Source organism: Siniperca chuatsi, linkage group LG9 (assembly GCF_020085105.1).
Source record: "Siniperca chuatsi isolate FFG_IHB_CAS linkage group LG9, ASM2008510v1, whole genome shotgun sequence".
Lineage (NCBI taxonomy): Eukaryota > Metazoa > Chordata > Actinopteri > Centrarchiformes > Sinipercidae > Siniperca > Siniperca chuatsi.
Genome location: NC_058050.1, coordinates 20454728 through 20472495, shown reverse-complemented (window position 1 = coordinate 20472495; position 17768 = coordinate 20454728). Strand labels below are relative to the sequence as shown.

The window sequence follows — 17768 nt, the reverse complement described above, 5'->3', positions numbered from 1 at the left end:
GAATATTTTCTGCATTACGTCCTCTCTTTGAGCCGATAGGCAGGACCCTGAGCATGTTTTTCTCATATGGGGAATCTGCTGACTGTGGTATCACATTATGATTAACAATTTAACTATGATCCCCTTCTTTCCCATTGTTATTCCACAGATGACTGAGAGTAAGAGCGAAATGCCAGCGACGGCAAGCAGGCTTCATTAGATTCATTGATTGATTTATTGTTTTCCATGGTTGTAATCACTTCCCCCAAGGTAATTTGTAAGCTCTTTATGGTTCAGAGGTATAAGCCTGAGAGTTAATTAATCGGCTTTGTTTAGAAGTTTGGAAGTAGAAATTCCCGTCTGAATTGGTAACCGCTAAAGACAACAGTCCCTGCGACTTAGAATCCCTTGTTTACCACTAGAAAAAAATCAAAACTAAGCAGGTAAACAGACATAATTATGTCTGGATGATTTCTAGATCTTTTGCATTTACCTGGATTCATCTTTACCCTGTTAATAATCTTCTTGTCAAATGCAAATTTAGGATTTTGTCACATTTCAGAAGACACAGTCTTCGGTATCTTGGTGAAAAACTATAAATCCGGCATTAAAGGTTGTTGTAGTTATTCAATTAAAAATCCAACCAGTGCTCACAAAAACAACAAAGAATCCAACCCTACACACAGACACTTTTTACCAAATCAGTATAAATTATAATGAAACTATCATACAGTGAAGATTTGATGCAATTCAGACTTCTGTAATATTTTCCAATAATTACAACCAAAAACATTTTTTACACTCCTAGGCCCATTTTGTGCTTTCTTGTGTTAGCCACTTAAATCGGCCCTCTTTATTAAAAAAAAAAAAAGAAACGTAAAACATATTGCTCCTCTCAACTGAGGTAAAGTATTATCACCCCAGAATCTGACAATACTACTTTTATGTTCTGACCCAAATCTTTCCTCTTGGCATAGACTTAGGTGACACACTCGTCCCTGCTCCCCCCTCACCCACAAAACCCCTGATGTTGTCTGGCCTTTGTCAGTCTTAATTGAAGTCCCAGCTTGTTTTAATTGGCTTTTCGATGTTATGTGAATGGGGACTGCTGTTTATGGGTTAAGTGCATCTTAATCAGAGCCTTAATCCAGTCATTAACAGAGAAACATGAGGTGTTGAGAGGAGTGGAGAGAGATTGATAATTGAGAGGCTGCTTCCTTGCTCCTGGTGCTGTGTGTGTGTATGTGTAGGCTAATGTGTATGTGTATGCATAATTTAGGAGTGCCGGAGAAACTTGCAAGACAATATGAAGTATGGAAGTTTTCTAAAAAGTTAAGCAATATAAGTGAAATTTTATGCAGTACATTGCATTTGCTTTTCATATTTTAATATACCCTCACATTTTTCCTATGATTATACTGTAGGTCTACACTTGGTAGAACAGATTTCAAAGATGAATAATATGCCCTCGACAGTACTTTCAGAGCAAAACAAAAATCACCAGAGAAAACATTTCAAAAAACATTGGTTTTCTGGTGAAAATATATACCACTACTGATAGTAAAAAATAGATTGTTATTGTCTACATAACACAACTCCTCCATACTCGTCCCATTCCTCCCTATTGCTCAGCTGTCACATTCTCACTGAGTTTTTCTCACTGTATATTTTAGCACCTATCCCCTGTGTGAGGCTTGTGTTCTTCCGTACCCCCACTCTTGTCTCCGTCTCTATCACATGCACACACACACACACACACACACACACATGCACAGAGCTTTGAATCAACCATCTATATTGAATAAACATTCTGCTTTTAGATAGGGTCCTGATTTGCATCATCCTTTGTGAGGTGTATTTTTCACCATTTTTAGTGCAACTTATTATAGACATACACACACCTACTGATCCTATAAAAGCACTGTCAATTGCTCACAAACATTCAGTGCTAGTCACCTTCTCAGAGACAATCATCAACAAATAAAACTCAGACAATAGCCCATTCATATTCTGCTGGTGGCATAGAAGCTGAGCAAATTGGGCTACTAGAAAGGAGGTATATTTAATGTGTGTAGAGCCAAATTCTTGCGTCCACTAGTGTGAACATGTGCACATTGACATTTTAACATATTTCTGGTTTGTGCAACACCTTGCACATTGTGTGTGTTTCCCTGTGTGTGTGTGTTGTGTGTATTTGTGTAACTTTTTAAGGTGTGAAGGGTCTAATGACAAGATGTATACTGCTGGCCAAGCTTTACCTCTCCCAAAGCTTCACCACACACGACTCCCCATGTGAAAGTGTGAAAACATTTACAGGCCATTTACAGCATGAGATGACAGGTCCTCCCAGGTCAGCAGGTCTCTCTCTCTCTCTCTCTCTCTCTCTCTCTCTCTCTCTCACACACACACACACACACACACACAGATTGCTGTCAGCCCAACAGACAGCAACATCTCTGTCTAATGCTGAAAGAGAGGAAAGAGGAGGCACCCCTCTAGCTTCAGGGATTCATTTTATTAGATAAAGTGAAGAAGAGAACAGAGAGAAGAATGTGTCTGTGATAATGTGATGGCTAGATCTCCAAGCATTGCATGCAAAAAAGCAAAGTTTCAGACAGCTGTATCTGTAGCATGACTATACTGAAGGACTGATAGAGTGAAGAGGTAATGGCGTCGGGACAGTGCTTTTGTATATTTAAAAGTCACAAAAGTGATTTTACTTGAGCACACACATAAGCACACTCTCACACACACATACACACGCAGATGCACATATGTCGTTACTTCTGAGATGTTATAAAAACTTCTCTTTTATCCATTAAAAACTATCGATCTTGTGCTCTGCCTTCTTTACTTGATGGGGTTTTTTTTCTCTCATAATGGAAAGTCTCCCCGGCCATTTCTTCAGCCTATTCTTCATTTGGAGTAATTATAGATGGAGAGGTAAAAGATGTTTTTTCCCCTTTCATTTCTTTTCTCCTTCCTACCTATCTTCCTCTCCCCTGCATGCATTCAGTGGAGCTCTCACCACTGCATTCTTATTAGGGACATGTCTGAAAGGCTCCCGCAGCATGTGGTGTCCTCTGACCATCTGCTATGGCTGCTTTTTGTTGGCATTAACAAGCCACGCAAACCAAGGATAGCTTTTCAACAGGTACAAACTTTTCCTTTTAGATAATTAACTGCATTCAGACACTCAGTGCAGTGTAGGCAATATGGCTACTGAAGCCTAGAGAGGATCATATGCTAGAAAAAAAGGACAGAGAAAGGGGAGAGAGATGGAGAAAAAAACTTGATCAAAAGACAAGATGTTCTCTTTGGTGTTGTTTAGTGCTAGTGGATTCTATACCAAACTCCTATTCAAATGGTGTGGTCTTCATTTCTGCTCTCCTTGTTGTCCTCGTCTCTGTCCTCTTCATCTTTTCATCAAGATGGACCATGTAATGAGGGAAAACTCTGGTCATTGTAGAATGGTCAAAGGTTTGCTGCCTTAATGAATGGGAGAAACACAAGAAGGGCTGAATGCTCTCCCTCGTTCCTGTTTGCCTCGCCGCAAAAGCCCCAGGATGCCTCCTGAAGAAGGCCTCCTCCATCCATTGCTGTCTCATCTCTTGTTAAAGGGGGCATAAAGCAAAGGCAGAGGGGAAAAGTAATTTTCTTCTCCTGTCCATCCATTCTTTTAGTGGGTTTCTTCCACTTTTTGCTCTGTACTTTCATAAAGCTTATAATTATCTTGGTGAGAGCCCCTCAAGTGAGAACGAATGGGGTCTTTGTACCCGTCTCTCTTCAGCCCTCTCCTGTTTCTGGGAAGAAGGAAGTCATTAACATTTGGTCTTCCCCTTTTACAGATGCAGTGAGAAAGCCAGATGTGTCTCCTCTAAAAAAAACCCCCTTTCAACAACTTAATTTCACAAACGTATTTTCTGAATCACCGCTGAGCATGTCAGAACAGGACATGAGGATAATGCAGTAACTTTATTTACTTAAATTTAGTTATCAAACTTTTATCTCATATTTACTGTAAAACTCTACACCAATTAATGAATTGACCTGTTACATTGTTTAATCATATTTGTATGTGAGATGTGCAGCACTGTCATGCAAAACTAAAGACTGAGTGAAATGTGCCATTGGTATTTTCTTACTCTATTGATACTCCTTTTTTAAAATGATAGAACCAGTACAAAAACAACCACAAGCTGACCACATCTTTACTGACCTGGCAGCAGAGATCACTGGTTTGGGGTCAAACTCTCCCCCTCTATCATCTATACAAACGATACCTCCGCTCACCCACCCCTCCCTCGATCCCCCTGACCTCCATCCCCAACTCTTCCGGCTGATTACTCCTAATGTAATTTTAATTAAAAACTGTGGTGTCAAAGGGTTTAGCCTGCCTGAGAAGCGGGTGCAGATTGTGGCACAGTGGCGGACCCCTTCACTTGCTTGAGAGGAAATGCATCCTGACATTGCTTGGGTGGTGCCAACATGTCCAGAGCCAGGTTAAGCAAAAAGACTTTCTAGCCTATTTGAATATCATGGTATAACTTTATTCTAGGAAGGTGGGTGATCTGCCTGGAAATATTTGTATTATTTCTCATATTGTTAAATTTGGGTTGAACACTTAATTTGGTACACACAAGTGCCATTAATACTTCAAACTTGTATCAGTTGAGCTGGAGTAAGTTTCATCATAATAAAAAAAAAGAAATCTCAATATACTGTGACACATATCAGGCCTGGTTAAAGAGCTGAGCTATATGAGCAAAATATGAAGGCAGAGGGATTGATGAAAAGGTAAAAATGTTTGATTTTTGTAAGAGAGTGAAAGCTCAAGCTTGCCTTTACCATCAGTCATTCTAGCAGACTCCATCAGGGGTCACCATAACTATTTCGGCAGAATATTTATAATCTTGCGTGAAATAAATCAGTACCAAAAGCCAGCAAGAAGAAAAGGTGAAGTCATCAAACTGTGACTTATTCTAATATCAAGATACACCTAGTTGACATTGACAATAATTACCACTGCCAAATTTCACAGGGGTGACCTGCGAAAGGTGCCCCACAGCAGGACCCAACAGCAGAGGTCTGCCTGTAGGTTTGTAATCCCCTCACCCGAGCCGTTGGATTATCTGCTCTCCATCGACCCTGAAGAGGCTCCCCGTGGCTTGGGTTTAAACACTCTCAAAAATCTCATCTCCACACCCCATCTGCCGGCCGTACGACGTCTTGGAAGTCACAGATACGGAGGAGTGGGGACTGAGGCAGCAGAGCAGACAGTCTGGCTCAGGCATTATACTTGTCAAAATGTACTTCAAGGATCAGTTTTAGTTATCAAACGTGTATACCTTCCTCTGTGGTACAAGTTAAAATCTGTCCTAGTACTTGTTGCAATAAAGGCTTTATCATCCTTGGTGCAATACATCTTCCTCCACTTTTAACAGTGCTTTTAGTGGATAGTAATATTATAATTGGTTTTCTGGAGACTCACAAGGGCAAGAGGTGTCAGTGTCTATGACCCTTTAACATTCTCTAACAGGGGCCTTGTTATATGGCCGTCAGTGGACAGTTGGAGGAGCTGGTGGTTGGCCCTGAGCAGTGAGGCATGTAGTAAGAGGGTTTAACTTTGCTAACCTCCTTCTGCCAGGTTCATGGGGCCCTGCTGCTTTGGTAGTATTGGATCAGTGTTGGGAGCCCGTGCCCTTGCCATATCAGCCAGCACGCTACCTGGGGTATTGAGCAGTTTCCACTATAGAGCCAACTGGGCTTGATACTTGCTTACTTTCTCTCTTCCTCAGACAGAATTGATGTGGTTCCTTTTCCATCTTGTACAGTATTTTACAGACTATGATATTGTTTTAAAGGCACATTACATAAGATTTCTACTCTTCCATGACCCAAAATGAAAATGACATGTGTGGGAGTCTAATAGGTTTGCTGAAATGGGAATTAACAAATACTCACTAGGTGTTAAGATCTCCATCTTTAAAGGCTGACCTTCCAGAATCTGCTCTGTTTCAAAACAAAACAACAATAAGCAATTGCTTCAGTAATTGATTTTCTCGCACAGTAAGTCAGTAAGTGAATTAGTAACACTACCTGATAGCTGTTTGACTATTGCATTTTGCCTCTTTTGTTCTTTATCTTTTGTTTAACAACCTAATCATAAAACCCAAAGACGGTTCACACTTGCAATTAATATGCATCTGGTGTTTCCAATGTGAAAAGTGTGGTCAAATGAGAATATAAGGGAAGAGAAAGGTTTCTTTTCTTTGAATAAAGGGTGAGCATGATGGCAGTTCAGTAGACAGGCAACACTGTCAGAGAAAATCATAAGGACTCCGTGAGAGAAGAATGCAGGCTGTAACATTGAATATTATTACCATATGCAATAAAAAGATACACATGACATTGTTTGCCAATAGAGAAACCTGCTATTTTTGCTTATGAAGAATATGAACTGTTTGAACTTAGAAGTTAAACACACATTGTGCATGAAAACTGGTGAATAACCCTTTAGTTAATCCTGCTAGGTTACCATGCACTATGTCTGAGAGACTTACAGTGGATTTTTTAAAGGGACATATTTCTTTCGGGATGAAACTTATCAAATAAAGCTCATGTTTTGTCAAGTATTAAAGAGATATTAAAATATAATATTTCTCAGATTTGGTTTAGTGGTTATACAATCATTTGCATGAGCTCCACTTGGCCCTGTTGTGGAAATTTGGCTAGTGCTGCAGTTTGGAAAGATCTGTTGATATTAAAATCTGCAGATGCCCACCTGGTGTCAGGAGGGATGGAAACAGAAGAGTGTGATGTCTGGGAGGTGTTTGGTTGGAGCTTGTGTGCGTCCATCTGTCTGTATGTGTCTAAGTCTACGGTGAACAAAAACAAAAATAAAGCAAAAACATGTGCAGTACATACAGGTGATGGCCCGCGGTCTCTGTTTGGAGTCTTTTTTTCTACTTGTAGAAATCATTGTTTTTTTTTCTCTTTCTGGCCTTTGATTTATAGATGAAAAGAATGTGCTCCTCCACAGAGGAAAGTGGCAGCTTTAGCGTTGTAAGGTCAGAGAGCTGTGAGAACTTCAGGCAGAAAGGCAAGAGAGTCATATCCCCTCTGCTGGTGGTGTATGTGGGTGAGTGTGAGTTGTGAAGGCGCCCTGGGTGTGTATGTGTGGTTTGGATGTGGAGGTGGGTAGCTTACGCTTGTTTCACTGCAGTCTATATTCTAACTTCATGTGTGAAGCTTGTCTTTTTCTTCAAGGTTTGTGTGTCTGTGTCTGTAAGTGTGTACCTGTCGCTTTGACTGAACAAGTGGGGCCTCTTTGCATGGGATCTAGACAGCCAGTCCACCACACAACTGACTGTGGTCAGGCTTACTGTGCTCAACATGCAGTCTGTTGGTGCAGGCTCAGATACATTGTGGTTGGATGTCGATGTACTTTCAGCGGAGTATTCTTTCACTGTTCCACTCATGCCATTTGGTCCAAACAACAGATTTTTGTTATTGTGTATTCTTTTGCATGTGAAAGAAGAAAGAAAGAAGAATCTATTATTAAAGCATCCAGTCATTAAATCTTGCAAAACTAAAGCTATAAAAATTCTGCTGTAAATTGGAATAGTGTTTAATTTGTCAGTGATGCTACAGATATCATAGCTGACAGTTTTGCTTCTTCTGCCCGTAGATTAAATCACATGTGACGTTAGCAAGGGATTTATACAACTATTTCATAACAATCAATTAAAATGTAAGTAAAAGTCATATAATGGAAGGAAACACTGGTCTTCACTAAACTGACTCTTGACTCTTGGCTCTTTGACATACTGTACCAAAATGTAAGACTAACTTTTACAAAGGTAGTACTCTTTGCAAGACTCTTGCAGAGCCTTGTGTAAGGTGTTACTGCTATTATGTCCACCCTCTATATATAAGTGTTGACCAACCATGAGGGATTTATACGATATGGTAGGTACTTCCCACCTAATGTTTAGTGCATTTAGTGCAGTGAAAACATCTAATGTATTATTTTATGTATTATTATGATTATTGTTTTTATTATTATTATTATTATTATTATTGCTATTATTATTATTATTATTATTACAAGGAGAAATGCAGCATTAACTCCTTTCAACAGTCCATTATATAAATTACCATAGAGGTAAATCACTACTTCTCTGACATAAAGCTTCACAGAAGAAGGATTTATTGCAGGGCTGTCGGACTATATTGTACAGGTGTGCCAAATTAACTGTTAACTCGGATGCAATTTATATCCACGGTTAAGTCCGTGTGACTGTGGGATTTGTAGTTTTTTTTTCACCACCTAACAACGACACCGGAAGTATTTTGAGCGTACGTAAGCTAGGTCACATTGGTTCAGTTTAGCAATATTTTGAGAAACATCCTCATAATGGAGGCAGCTAACGCAGGTATTAACCCTTTCTGCTGTCTTAAATGCTTTACGTGTCTTTAATGATATAACGTTAGCTAAGTATCTAAGTTAACCTACTGAACATCGCTCTTTATACAGCCCCGTGCATTCTGGAAAGACTACTCAAAGTCATGTGGACTCGTGTAGCTAACGCTAGCTAGCGTTAAATAACCTAAAGTGGCTATGTCTACGTAAAGTCAAATGATACAGTAAATGGCTCTTCATGTGTCCACTAGGTTATATGTTCACCACCTTCCTCAATGGTCTAAAAGTTGACTTGCATTGAACGCTGTTCGGTTGTGTGCATGAATGTAGTTAATGCATAACAGTGATGATGTAGCCCCAGAATTGTCATGTGTGAAGCAAAAGTCTCTCATAATTAACACGTAAGAGGCAAGCACGGGGCTAATGATGATTCTGGCAATGGTTCATGGTTGGTTTACCTGTGTATCTGTCTTTCTTTTTGCCCTGCTTCCACAGAGGAGATCCACCTTAGGCATGTGGAAACAGATGTCCTAATCCCCAAGATGATGAGGGAGAAAGCCAAGGAGCGCTGTGCTGAAAAAGTTGAAGGTGCGTGTGTGTGACTAATGGAGCACCTCTTTCCCCACCCAAAAGTTCAACTCAATTGTCAAAAGAAACTATAGCTTAGAAAGTAGGACTTGTGTTTGCTTATGGTTTCGCTGATAACATTTACACCAGATAAATTAACATGCATTTCCTTTACATGTATTGTAGTTGGATTAAAATTGTTTTGCCTTTATTTGTTTGGTTCAATTATTAATTATATAAATAGTTTATCCTGGTTAAATTCATGCCCGCAAGACAATTTTATAACGTTTTTGTACAGAAGCTTGTCCAACTGTCTCATCTATGTCCATAATTATATTGTCATGGTGTTTTTATGTGGAAATATACCTTTTTCATAGCAGCAGGTGTATTTAATAATATTAATAACAACTGCATTCCATTTAGGTGAGCCAGTTCCAGGTCCTTGGTATTGTGCATACTGGCTTACTGGAATGGCTTATTAGAAGTGAGCCATCATTAACAAACTCAGTAACACCTGTGCTATTCCTGCTATGACAAGTCCAAATCTCTGCTGTGAAAAAAAGGTCAATGGGTATTAATCTTTACTGAACTGATGATGATGATCGCACCGTCACATATTCACACACACACACACACACACACACACAATAAGACCCAGAGAGCCTTCAGCATGCCTCCATTCATCTGTAGATCTGTAATAAAACTAGAGGAAAAAAATTTATATTTTTTCCACTACATCAACTAATTAATCAATCAATAAAAACCTATGACTATTAATCAATTAAGAACAGAGCCATTGTTAATGTTATTAGTAACACCTGTGCTTTATACAGGTGTTACTACAGCTTTTTACATTATAAGTCAAAATGTCTGCTTTAAAAAAGGCCAACTGTATCAATTAGGGTAGACAAAATATTAGAAACCCATCTCAGTATAATGCAATACAATTCAACAGCACCACAAACTACAGCCTCCAACATGACCATAAAGTTGAATCACCACCTGTCTAAAACAAAAAATGAAACTTTAACAAAAACTTTTAACTTTAACATTATAAGCTTCATGAAGGTAGGATTTATTATAGGGCTGTCATATTATATTGCATTAGTTTTAGCATGGTGTACCTAATAATCTGGCAACTAAGTGTATCCTGTATTATAAATGCAATAGAAAAAGGATTGCACACAAACCAAAATATTGGCATACTGACATGTTATCTGCACGCTATTTTTTTCCCATCTGTTTTGCGTCAAGTCTGTTTTGCTCTACTGTGCTGTGATTGGCTAGCTTGTTATTTCGACGTGTCCTTGTGATTGGATGTTAGGTCCACTGGTTTTTCTGTCGAATTTCTGGCAAGTCCGGCTCGCAACACTAGAGACGTTGACGATAATGTAGTAATAATACAATAGTAATCTATTTTTATCCTTATATCTACAGACTCAATTTTACTCTACGCAATTTAACCCCTTGTTCATATAACATTTGCTTCTTCGCAAGTCATGTATTCATAACCAAAACTTTATTCAACAAACATGTTACACTCAATCTTGAACCATGTGTTGCCATTGAGGAAAAACAAAGGGGTAGAGAACTGTATAAGATAACAAAATTGGCTAAATTATTTAAAATGAAAGCATTTCAGTTAAAATAACATTGGTTATCTTATCTAGTAAGATAATAAGTCTCAAGTGAGGGAGCACCTAGGATCTCAGTCATCCCAGCGGTACAGCTGCGCTCACAGCTAGCATCCAATCGCAAGGACACAGTGAAGTAACAAGTATTAGCCAATCACAGCACAGCAGAGCGGGACTTGATGTAAAACAGGGGAAAAAATAACCGTTATCTACAGTATTAAAGGTCACAAAGCACTATTGTTCTTCCTTGTCTTTCTCTGTTTTAGCTGAATTCACTCCCTAAATATATGCATTCATATTGGTTGGGAAATCAGTTATACATTTTTAAATCTGAATTTAAGTCCCTCTGTGTAAATCCTTTTAATTTAAGGGGTGTATTTGCTATATTTATTCTAGAAAATACACCCCTGCAATCAACCAAAGTTCAATCTTTTACATTTGCATATGAAAGGTTAAGTAAAAAATAAACCATCACACAAATAAACCATCATTTAAGGTTAGGAACTTACGTCTTATTATGCTCCGCATGAGTGAGCACTGGGTTTAGTGTGTTTGCATGTCATTGAAGAATGACAGGATAATGAATTTAGTTCCCCATGCTGGTCATTTTAGAGATTTGAACTAATAATATTCAGTTCTCATTACAGTTAAGCTTCACAATAGAATATGAATGCCACCCACCAGTTCTTTAGTTTTATGGTCTGCATTTTACTTCCAGAGAAATTCTGTAGATTTTGGAAGGCCGTACAACAACAATGTCTGGACAAATGTGTTAGAAAACCCAACTTTTTCAGATAATATGGATATAAGATTTATTTATGTTTCCTTATTTATGGTTCAACTTATCCTTCAGGCTGGAGTCAACAAAATGTGGCTTAAGGTCTGCTTACAATATTTAATACATAGGTAATCCAACAGAAAATGACTCCAGGCCATGATGTATGATGTGTTTATTTGAATCGCAAACTAAACCTTTAGAGAACATTACAGATGTATTATTAAGGCATTTAATGATGTAATTCTTTTTCATATGATAACTTTCAGTTGATGTTTTTATATCTTCATAGTTTTTGTATAAATTTGACACAATCTGCAACACAGACTTCTTTGATATCTTCCTTCTATGGACTTTCTTCTAACTTTTTTCTGTCCCTTAATCTTTTGACTGTTCATGGCTAAACTGTTTCCCGCCATCGTAACCACTAACATCCTTCTCATTTCTCTGAATTGAGGAGCAGGTCAATTGGCATGACATGGAAATGGTGGCCACAGCTTTGCTCATGTTTGCCCTGTTTACTGCAGCAACACATTAGCCAGATAATGACAAGGTTATGTGGTTTCTAAAAATCTGATGACAGCCTGTATGAGCCAGTGTGTGCTGCTCACGTGAGGAGACAATTCACATGCAGCCAGAGGTGATGGGACAGACAGTGGCTGTGTGGGTAGTGGAAACCCCCCTCACATTACTATCTTCTCGTCCCACTCATTTTCACACCTCCACGTCCGCCCTCTATCATTTCATTCTGTATGTTTGTGTCTGCACTGGGCTACTGCACGTCTGTGTATGATTATGTTTTACAAAGAAAAGTAAAACAAAAAACAGTATCTGAGTGTTTTTTCCTGTGTTATGTCTCTGCATATGCCTCTAAACTGTAAATTGTAGGCTTTGTTGTTTAAGCATACAACTCCTACTGACCTGTACATAAAATCTTTGTAGTTTTTATTTTACCTGTGATTTTTTTTTTTTTTTTTTTGCCTTTCCTATTGCATTGATGATTCATGTCAGTACTCGGATGTCTTTCAGAACCAAACCATTTGAACAACCCACATACTCAATTAGCAAATACTTTCACATTGACATCGAATACTGTTTTGTTTTTGCAAGACTTTGATTTGCAGAAAGCTACTTCTAAATTGAATTCATTAGGTCTGTGTCTGGACCCCCACATCCAAAACATGGAAGAAAAAAAACTCTCAATTGAAATAGACATTTTCCCAGTGACTGACATATTTTAAGTTGCTGTTTCATTATTCATTCATTTCATTATTAATTTAGAAATACATATATCTTGCTCAAAATCTAGAAATAATTTTCTGTTATAGCTAATTATGTATTAGATGTTCACACCTTATATCTTCCTCTAAAGGTCCAAGTCTCCCTAAACCGTTCAAGCCCCTAGCTTCTGCTTTCTAACTGCCAAACTACACTTCTACATCTTTAAAAATGGCAAACAAAACTGCTTAAAGTGAAAGTGGAATAGCACCTTTCCTTAGAAGGGCCTCTTTTGAAATAAAGCTAGTCCCATATGCCTTTGCTGTAGCTGCGATCAGAAAGGCAACCCTCTGCAGCCTCTATTAGTACCATGGGACAGGGATGAGGCGTGCTGATTAGATTAGTCGCAGTGTTCTGCTTCTCTAAATTGGTTTTGCAGTTGGTTTTTTCACATCTGCATCCTTATGAAAGTGTCTGTGTGATAACCATACGGATGCCACTGATAAAGGTAGTTATTATGTCAGTTGTTTGAAAGGGGACATGGGGGGGCAGTGTTTTTAATTAAATCCTTGAGAAAGAGCTTGCTAACAAGGTGAAGACTCAGTCTTCAACACTTTGTTTACGAGGACCTTGCATGTTTAATCTGGAATATACCACTAGCCCGGGCACACTGTCATTGATGCAGCCTTGTGAAAGGGCTTTTCATTTGTATTTCAATTGACAATCCATATTAGTGCTCACCTTGTTTTTACAAGTTGTGTTCCAGTTATATAGATTTGTATTTTTTTTGCATTAGGTTGCAGCCTGTTTAGGGGACAGTGGCTGGGATCAGAGGGGATAGACATGTAACAAAGGTTAAACATTTGTTAATCTGGATTTGAACTGTCTCAGGTGTTTTGTATGTGCATTGTTTTTAACTAAGCTGCTTTGTGCCTTTTTTAAACATCTTTACAAACTTGCAATCATTTGCAGAATTTCTGCAGTCTGTAAGCATTTTTTTTCTAAAAGTCACAATATGATGTAATCATTTGGCTTTCTGCCTTGTCTTATCCATTAAAGACATGTGCATGACGTGTAGGCTACCTGCACGTCCCAGCTATAAATACCACTTGTAAGTCTACATTCGGCCTCTCAGAATCTTTTTGTCCTAAAGGTTCCAAGTGACCCACATGACAGCCATCCAGGAAACCATAGAACCATAGTTATCTATGTAACTAACTTCCGTTCTGTTTAATTCCTTCCTGACTGTCAGTGGCAGTAATCGGTCGATGATTCATACCAGTAGTGTCACGAGGAACAGACACCCACCTGCTGGTCAACTGCAGAAGCCAATGGTAGTATAGCTGATGCTAGTGTGGGTCCTAGAAGCAACATTAATGTGATACAACCTTAAGAAAGTGCTGTCCAGGATGCCTCTGTACACCTGGCGTCGTGTCACGACGAGGGTGGACATCCAACAATCAAGTTCTCTGGTCATCAATCCGGAGGCACAAAGTGCCACGTCATTTGTGCCACCCAGCTCTTTTCCTTCATACTCCAACTGTAACATTCTGGACTGGGTGAGGATGAGCACACAGAGGGAGTTTCCAGTATGAGCTATCCAGGCAGCAGTGTCATGAGTGCCTCATCTGGTGAGAGAGGATCGGTGAGGCAGTACACTGGTCCACAGGAGGCATGTGATCCAGACCATGTTCCCCTGCACTGTGCATGGAGGCCACGGTCCTAGCATCCCTGCCATGGTGAGCTGACACCCATGGATATTCCTAGCAGCATTTCAGCTCCTCCAAAAAAGCATGATAGGCTGAAGCATCACTTCAATTCAGATAGGGAGTCAGGATAGGAAATCTGAGTGAGAACTGTAACTAGGCCACAGGATGCAAATCAGAATATCTAGCAGATGTATTATCACAAATGCAAACAGACAAACAAGTGGCTAGCCAGCCAAGCTAATCCAACCTGCTGCTTGCTTGTTCACCTGAATAGCAAGTGTATCCAGGTAATCCAAACAAATACTGTAGCTTGCCACAGAACACGATTGGAATCTCCAACAATATCTCAGCAACAAGTTTAAGAGACCAGCTGTAGGTTTCAAGCTAGCTACTTGTCTTTAAAGTAACTTAACAACCTAGGCCAGGAAATCTAGACTGGAACATCTAGCAACCAAAGGAATTAAATAGCACAACAAACTGTTTTTAAGAGAAGTCAGTGTAACTGGTGAGCGAGCCAGTACAAAGACATGTTTTGCTTGAAAACCTCCAGATAGGAAAGGAGCGATAGGATAGCTTGTCAACCACAGCCTTTAACATATTGCACTCTGACCATAAAGTCACAGGCAGGATGACAACCACCACAGAATGTGCTTACCACCCTTGAACCTGCAAGCAAAATACACAACTGAAAGACAGATCTATGGAGTGATTAACCTGCGGAGAACACCAGGCTTAACAGCAAGAAGGTCAAATGTAGGCTACCACATGGTATTTATAGCTGGGATGTGTAGGTAGCTAATACATCATACACGTGACTTTGTTTATATGAGATCTCAACCTACGGCGAGTCATGAGGAGACATATCCACTTTTGGCAGTCAGGAAGATATGAAAGAGAATAATTCCATAGACGTGTTTATATTTGCGGGCGGTGGGCTGACTGTTACAGAGCCAATGTGGAAACTGGGTGACCACAGATATAACCACTCTGTGGCCAGTACAGCTAAGTTCAGTCCTTCTTTGAACAAGGAAACATGGGTTTCAGTTTGATAAGAGGCTTGGCAACGTGACCTATGACCAGGTTCCTTCTTGTGGTGGAGTGCCAAGATGAGGCCCATCTTGGTTTGCTTGTGGGTGCTTGTACTCTTGGATCAAATAATATAAGGTGAAAGGTAGGATGTTAATAGAATTTAAGCAAGTTCTATTAATACATTTATGTTTGATGCTATTGTACATGTTGAGCCTGTTCCTCTTTTTCTGCTAATTTTGCTGTCTCTGCCACCTCCTTTCCCCAGCCTTCAACTACTGCTGTAAAGAATCTGGTTTCTTCATGGTGTTTAAGTGTCGAGAGGAGAATGCAGCACTGAAGGAATGTCTGACAATACAGTGAGTATTTTTGCAGTTTCTTCTGCAACACTCAGCACTCACACAGTAAGGTGGCTCCCCATGTGTTATTGCACCATGTGTTATCCCACCAACATCTTTCAGCCACCCTTGCTGAACTGTTGCCTATCTAGTCTCAGTAGTCTCAAAACCATATAATCTCCATTAAAGTGATAGTCATACAAGGCTCCATTAATTCTATAAAATAAATACTGTACCTTCTGTCTTCCACCAGCTACAAGGACCCAGAGTTCTTCGAGCTGTGTAAGAAGGAGTACATCCAAGAGAAAGTGGAGTTTGAGAGGACAGGGATCCCAACAAAGAACAGGAAACAAAAACTCCCAACTAGCATGTAATGAACAACATCACACCCAAACAACTTCTCTCCTTTTGAAGGTGTGGAGTGTGAGGCTCTGGCCAGAACCAGCACCAAGCCCTGCACACCCAGGATACATGGTCATCTGGCAGGGTTCATTACTCTTTAAGGCATATTTTATCTAAATATGTGGAATTAATGACTGAAACTACTTTGGTGTGCAACAGTGGTTTATAATCAAAATGATGCCTAGTTCTTTATATTTGCAAAGTGTTCTCTATTAGATGGCCAGAATTATCTTCCTAACTTGAATGAATCAGCAGCATTTACATTTACCAATGAGCTTATTGATTGATAGAATATACAGAAAGATCTGATCATGTTACATGCATCTTCTGTACCTAAACCTGGAAGATCTTCATTAGAGCGCAGCGCTTCAGCTTTGGAGGTGTGAATAAATTGAGGGATGCTTGATATTTGCTGAACACTTTGTATAGGGTTTATACTGTACATGTATACTGACAGCACGAGTGGTAACGAAGAGTCTTGCTTGCTTGTTGCCTTTGCCTGGACTTACAGCTTTGTAAATCGCCTGCAGAAGAAAGTCTATATTAACACACAATGAATTTCAAAAAGACTTGGAAATTAAACACTTGTACAGTGTATGCAAGAGACCTCCAACTATCTACCCAAGCAATGAACATGTGTGACATGCAATGAAATGTGACATTGTAAATAAAAAAATATTCAGTAGCAATAAAGTGTATATCAGTGGTAAATTAGACAAAACATGAAATGTTCATGAATGCATTTTGTTCCAGATAAACATTTAATTCCTCTGTTTTATTCTGTCAAACATGAATTATGTGTATTTCATAGAGGTTTGGACATTCTTTACTGTTGAAAAATGTCAGCAATAGTACTGACATTCAGGTATGCCTGCAGTGCACTCTGTACTTCAGATCGATATCAATTCAGTGCTTCAAAAGTAGCTAGCAATTTCTAAACATTTTCTGATTAAATTGGTTGCCCTTATTGATTTTTAATTAGTACAGCTTTGGTTAAAAGTGTTTCAATTTCTTTGTATTTTGATATTAGTATTAGAGTAGAGCATCAGCCTCATAGTCAGACCGCACTAACAGAGCAGTCTAGAGCTAAATTAATTTAATAAGGATATAGAAGGGTCGGATTATTTTATTTAAGCAGTTGTGTTTATTTTTTTAGGAAAAACAGTTGGAAAAATAAAAATCAATTTTGGGTCATTTGCTGTTCCATTATAACCTTACCTTTTCGTCTTCATTGTGCTTTCACATGAGGCGGACTGTTCAGGCCATCTCATGTTCTTTGTTCTATACCTGTACTTCCAAGGATCAAAGATGGCACATTATGTCAGTGAGTTACTGTAATGGGGTATCATTGTTGTACATAATATAAAGTTATCTCCTGGTTCTTTGAACATGTTTTTCTCTCGTTATCTTTTTGGTGACAGCTGAACTGACTGCACGGTTGTAATCCATGGATGTCTGTGACAAGGCAGGTGATTAGGTGACTTAATGTACAGTGTGAAATTATAGGAGGATATTATATAAGTAGTTTTTTTAGTAATGGAAAAGGCCAATGAGTTTCAATCAGCCACAATCACCAGTTTGCGTTTCTAGAGCCTAAAATTCTGTTCTCAAATTGCTAGTCTGCAACATTTCTAAACCCTAAGGTAGTCAATTTATAACAATATGACTCAGAAAAGCAGCAAATCCTCTCACTGA

The 17768-nt window shown here is 39.1% G+C and overlaps 1 protein-coding gene and 1 long non-coding RNA gene across 2 annotated transcripts; one reads left to right on the top strand and one right to left on the bottom strand.

The window, feature by feature from the left end:
• Window positions 1–835: 835 nt before the first annotated feature.
• Window positions 836–8992, bottom strand: LOC122881200. The gene is made up of 4 exons (XR_006379125.1): window positions 8863–8992; window positions 7279–7500; window positions 5944–5991; window positions 836–3589 (listed from the first exon to the last, which is right to left on the bottom strand). It is a non-coding gene; the product is annotated as an uncharacterized LOC122881200 (long non-coding RNA).
• On the top strand, window positions 8272–17461 carry cmc1 (C-x(9)-C motif containing 1). The gene is made up of 4 exons (XM_044207054.1): window positions 8272–8417; window positions 8900–8992; window positions 15602–15692; window positions 15925–17461. The coding sequence occupies exons 1-4, from the start codon at window positions 8399–8401 to the stop codon at window positions 16043–16045; spliced, it is 324 nt and encodes a 107-aa protein (XP_044062989.1). The 5' UTR covers window positions 8272–8398; the 3' UTR covers window positions 16046–17461.
• Window positions 17462–17768: the final 307 nt, after the last annotated feature.

Coding starts and splice junctions, on each gene's coding strand:
- cmc1 (XM_044207054.1), top strand. Junction 8,993..15,601: donor CTGTGCTGAAAAAGTTGAAG/GTGCGTGTGTGT, acceptor TCCTTTCCCCAG/CCTTCAACTACTGCTGTAAA. Junction 15,693..15,924: donor AAGGAATGTCTGACAATACA/GTGAGTATTTTT, acceptor GTCTTCCACCAG/CTACAAGGACCCAGAGTTCT.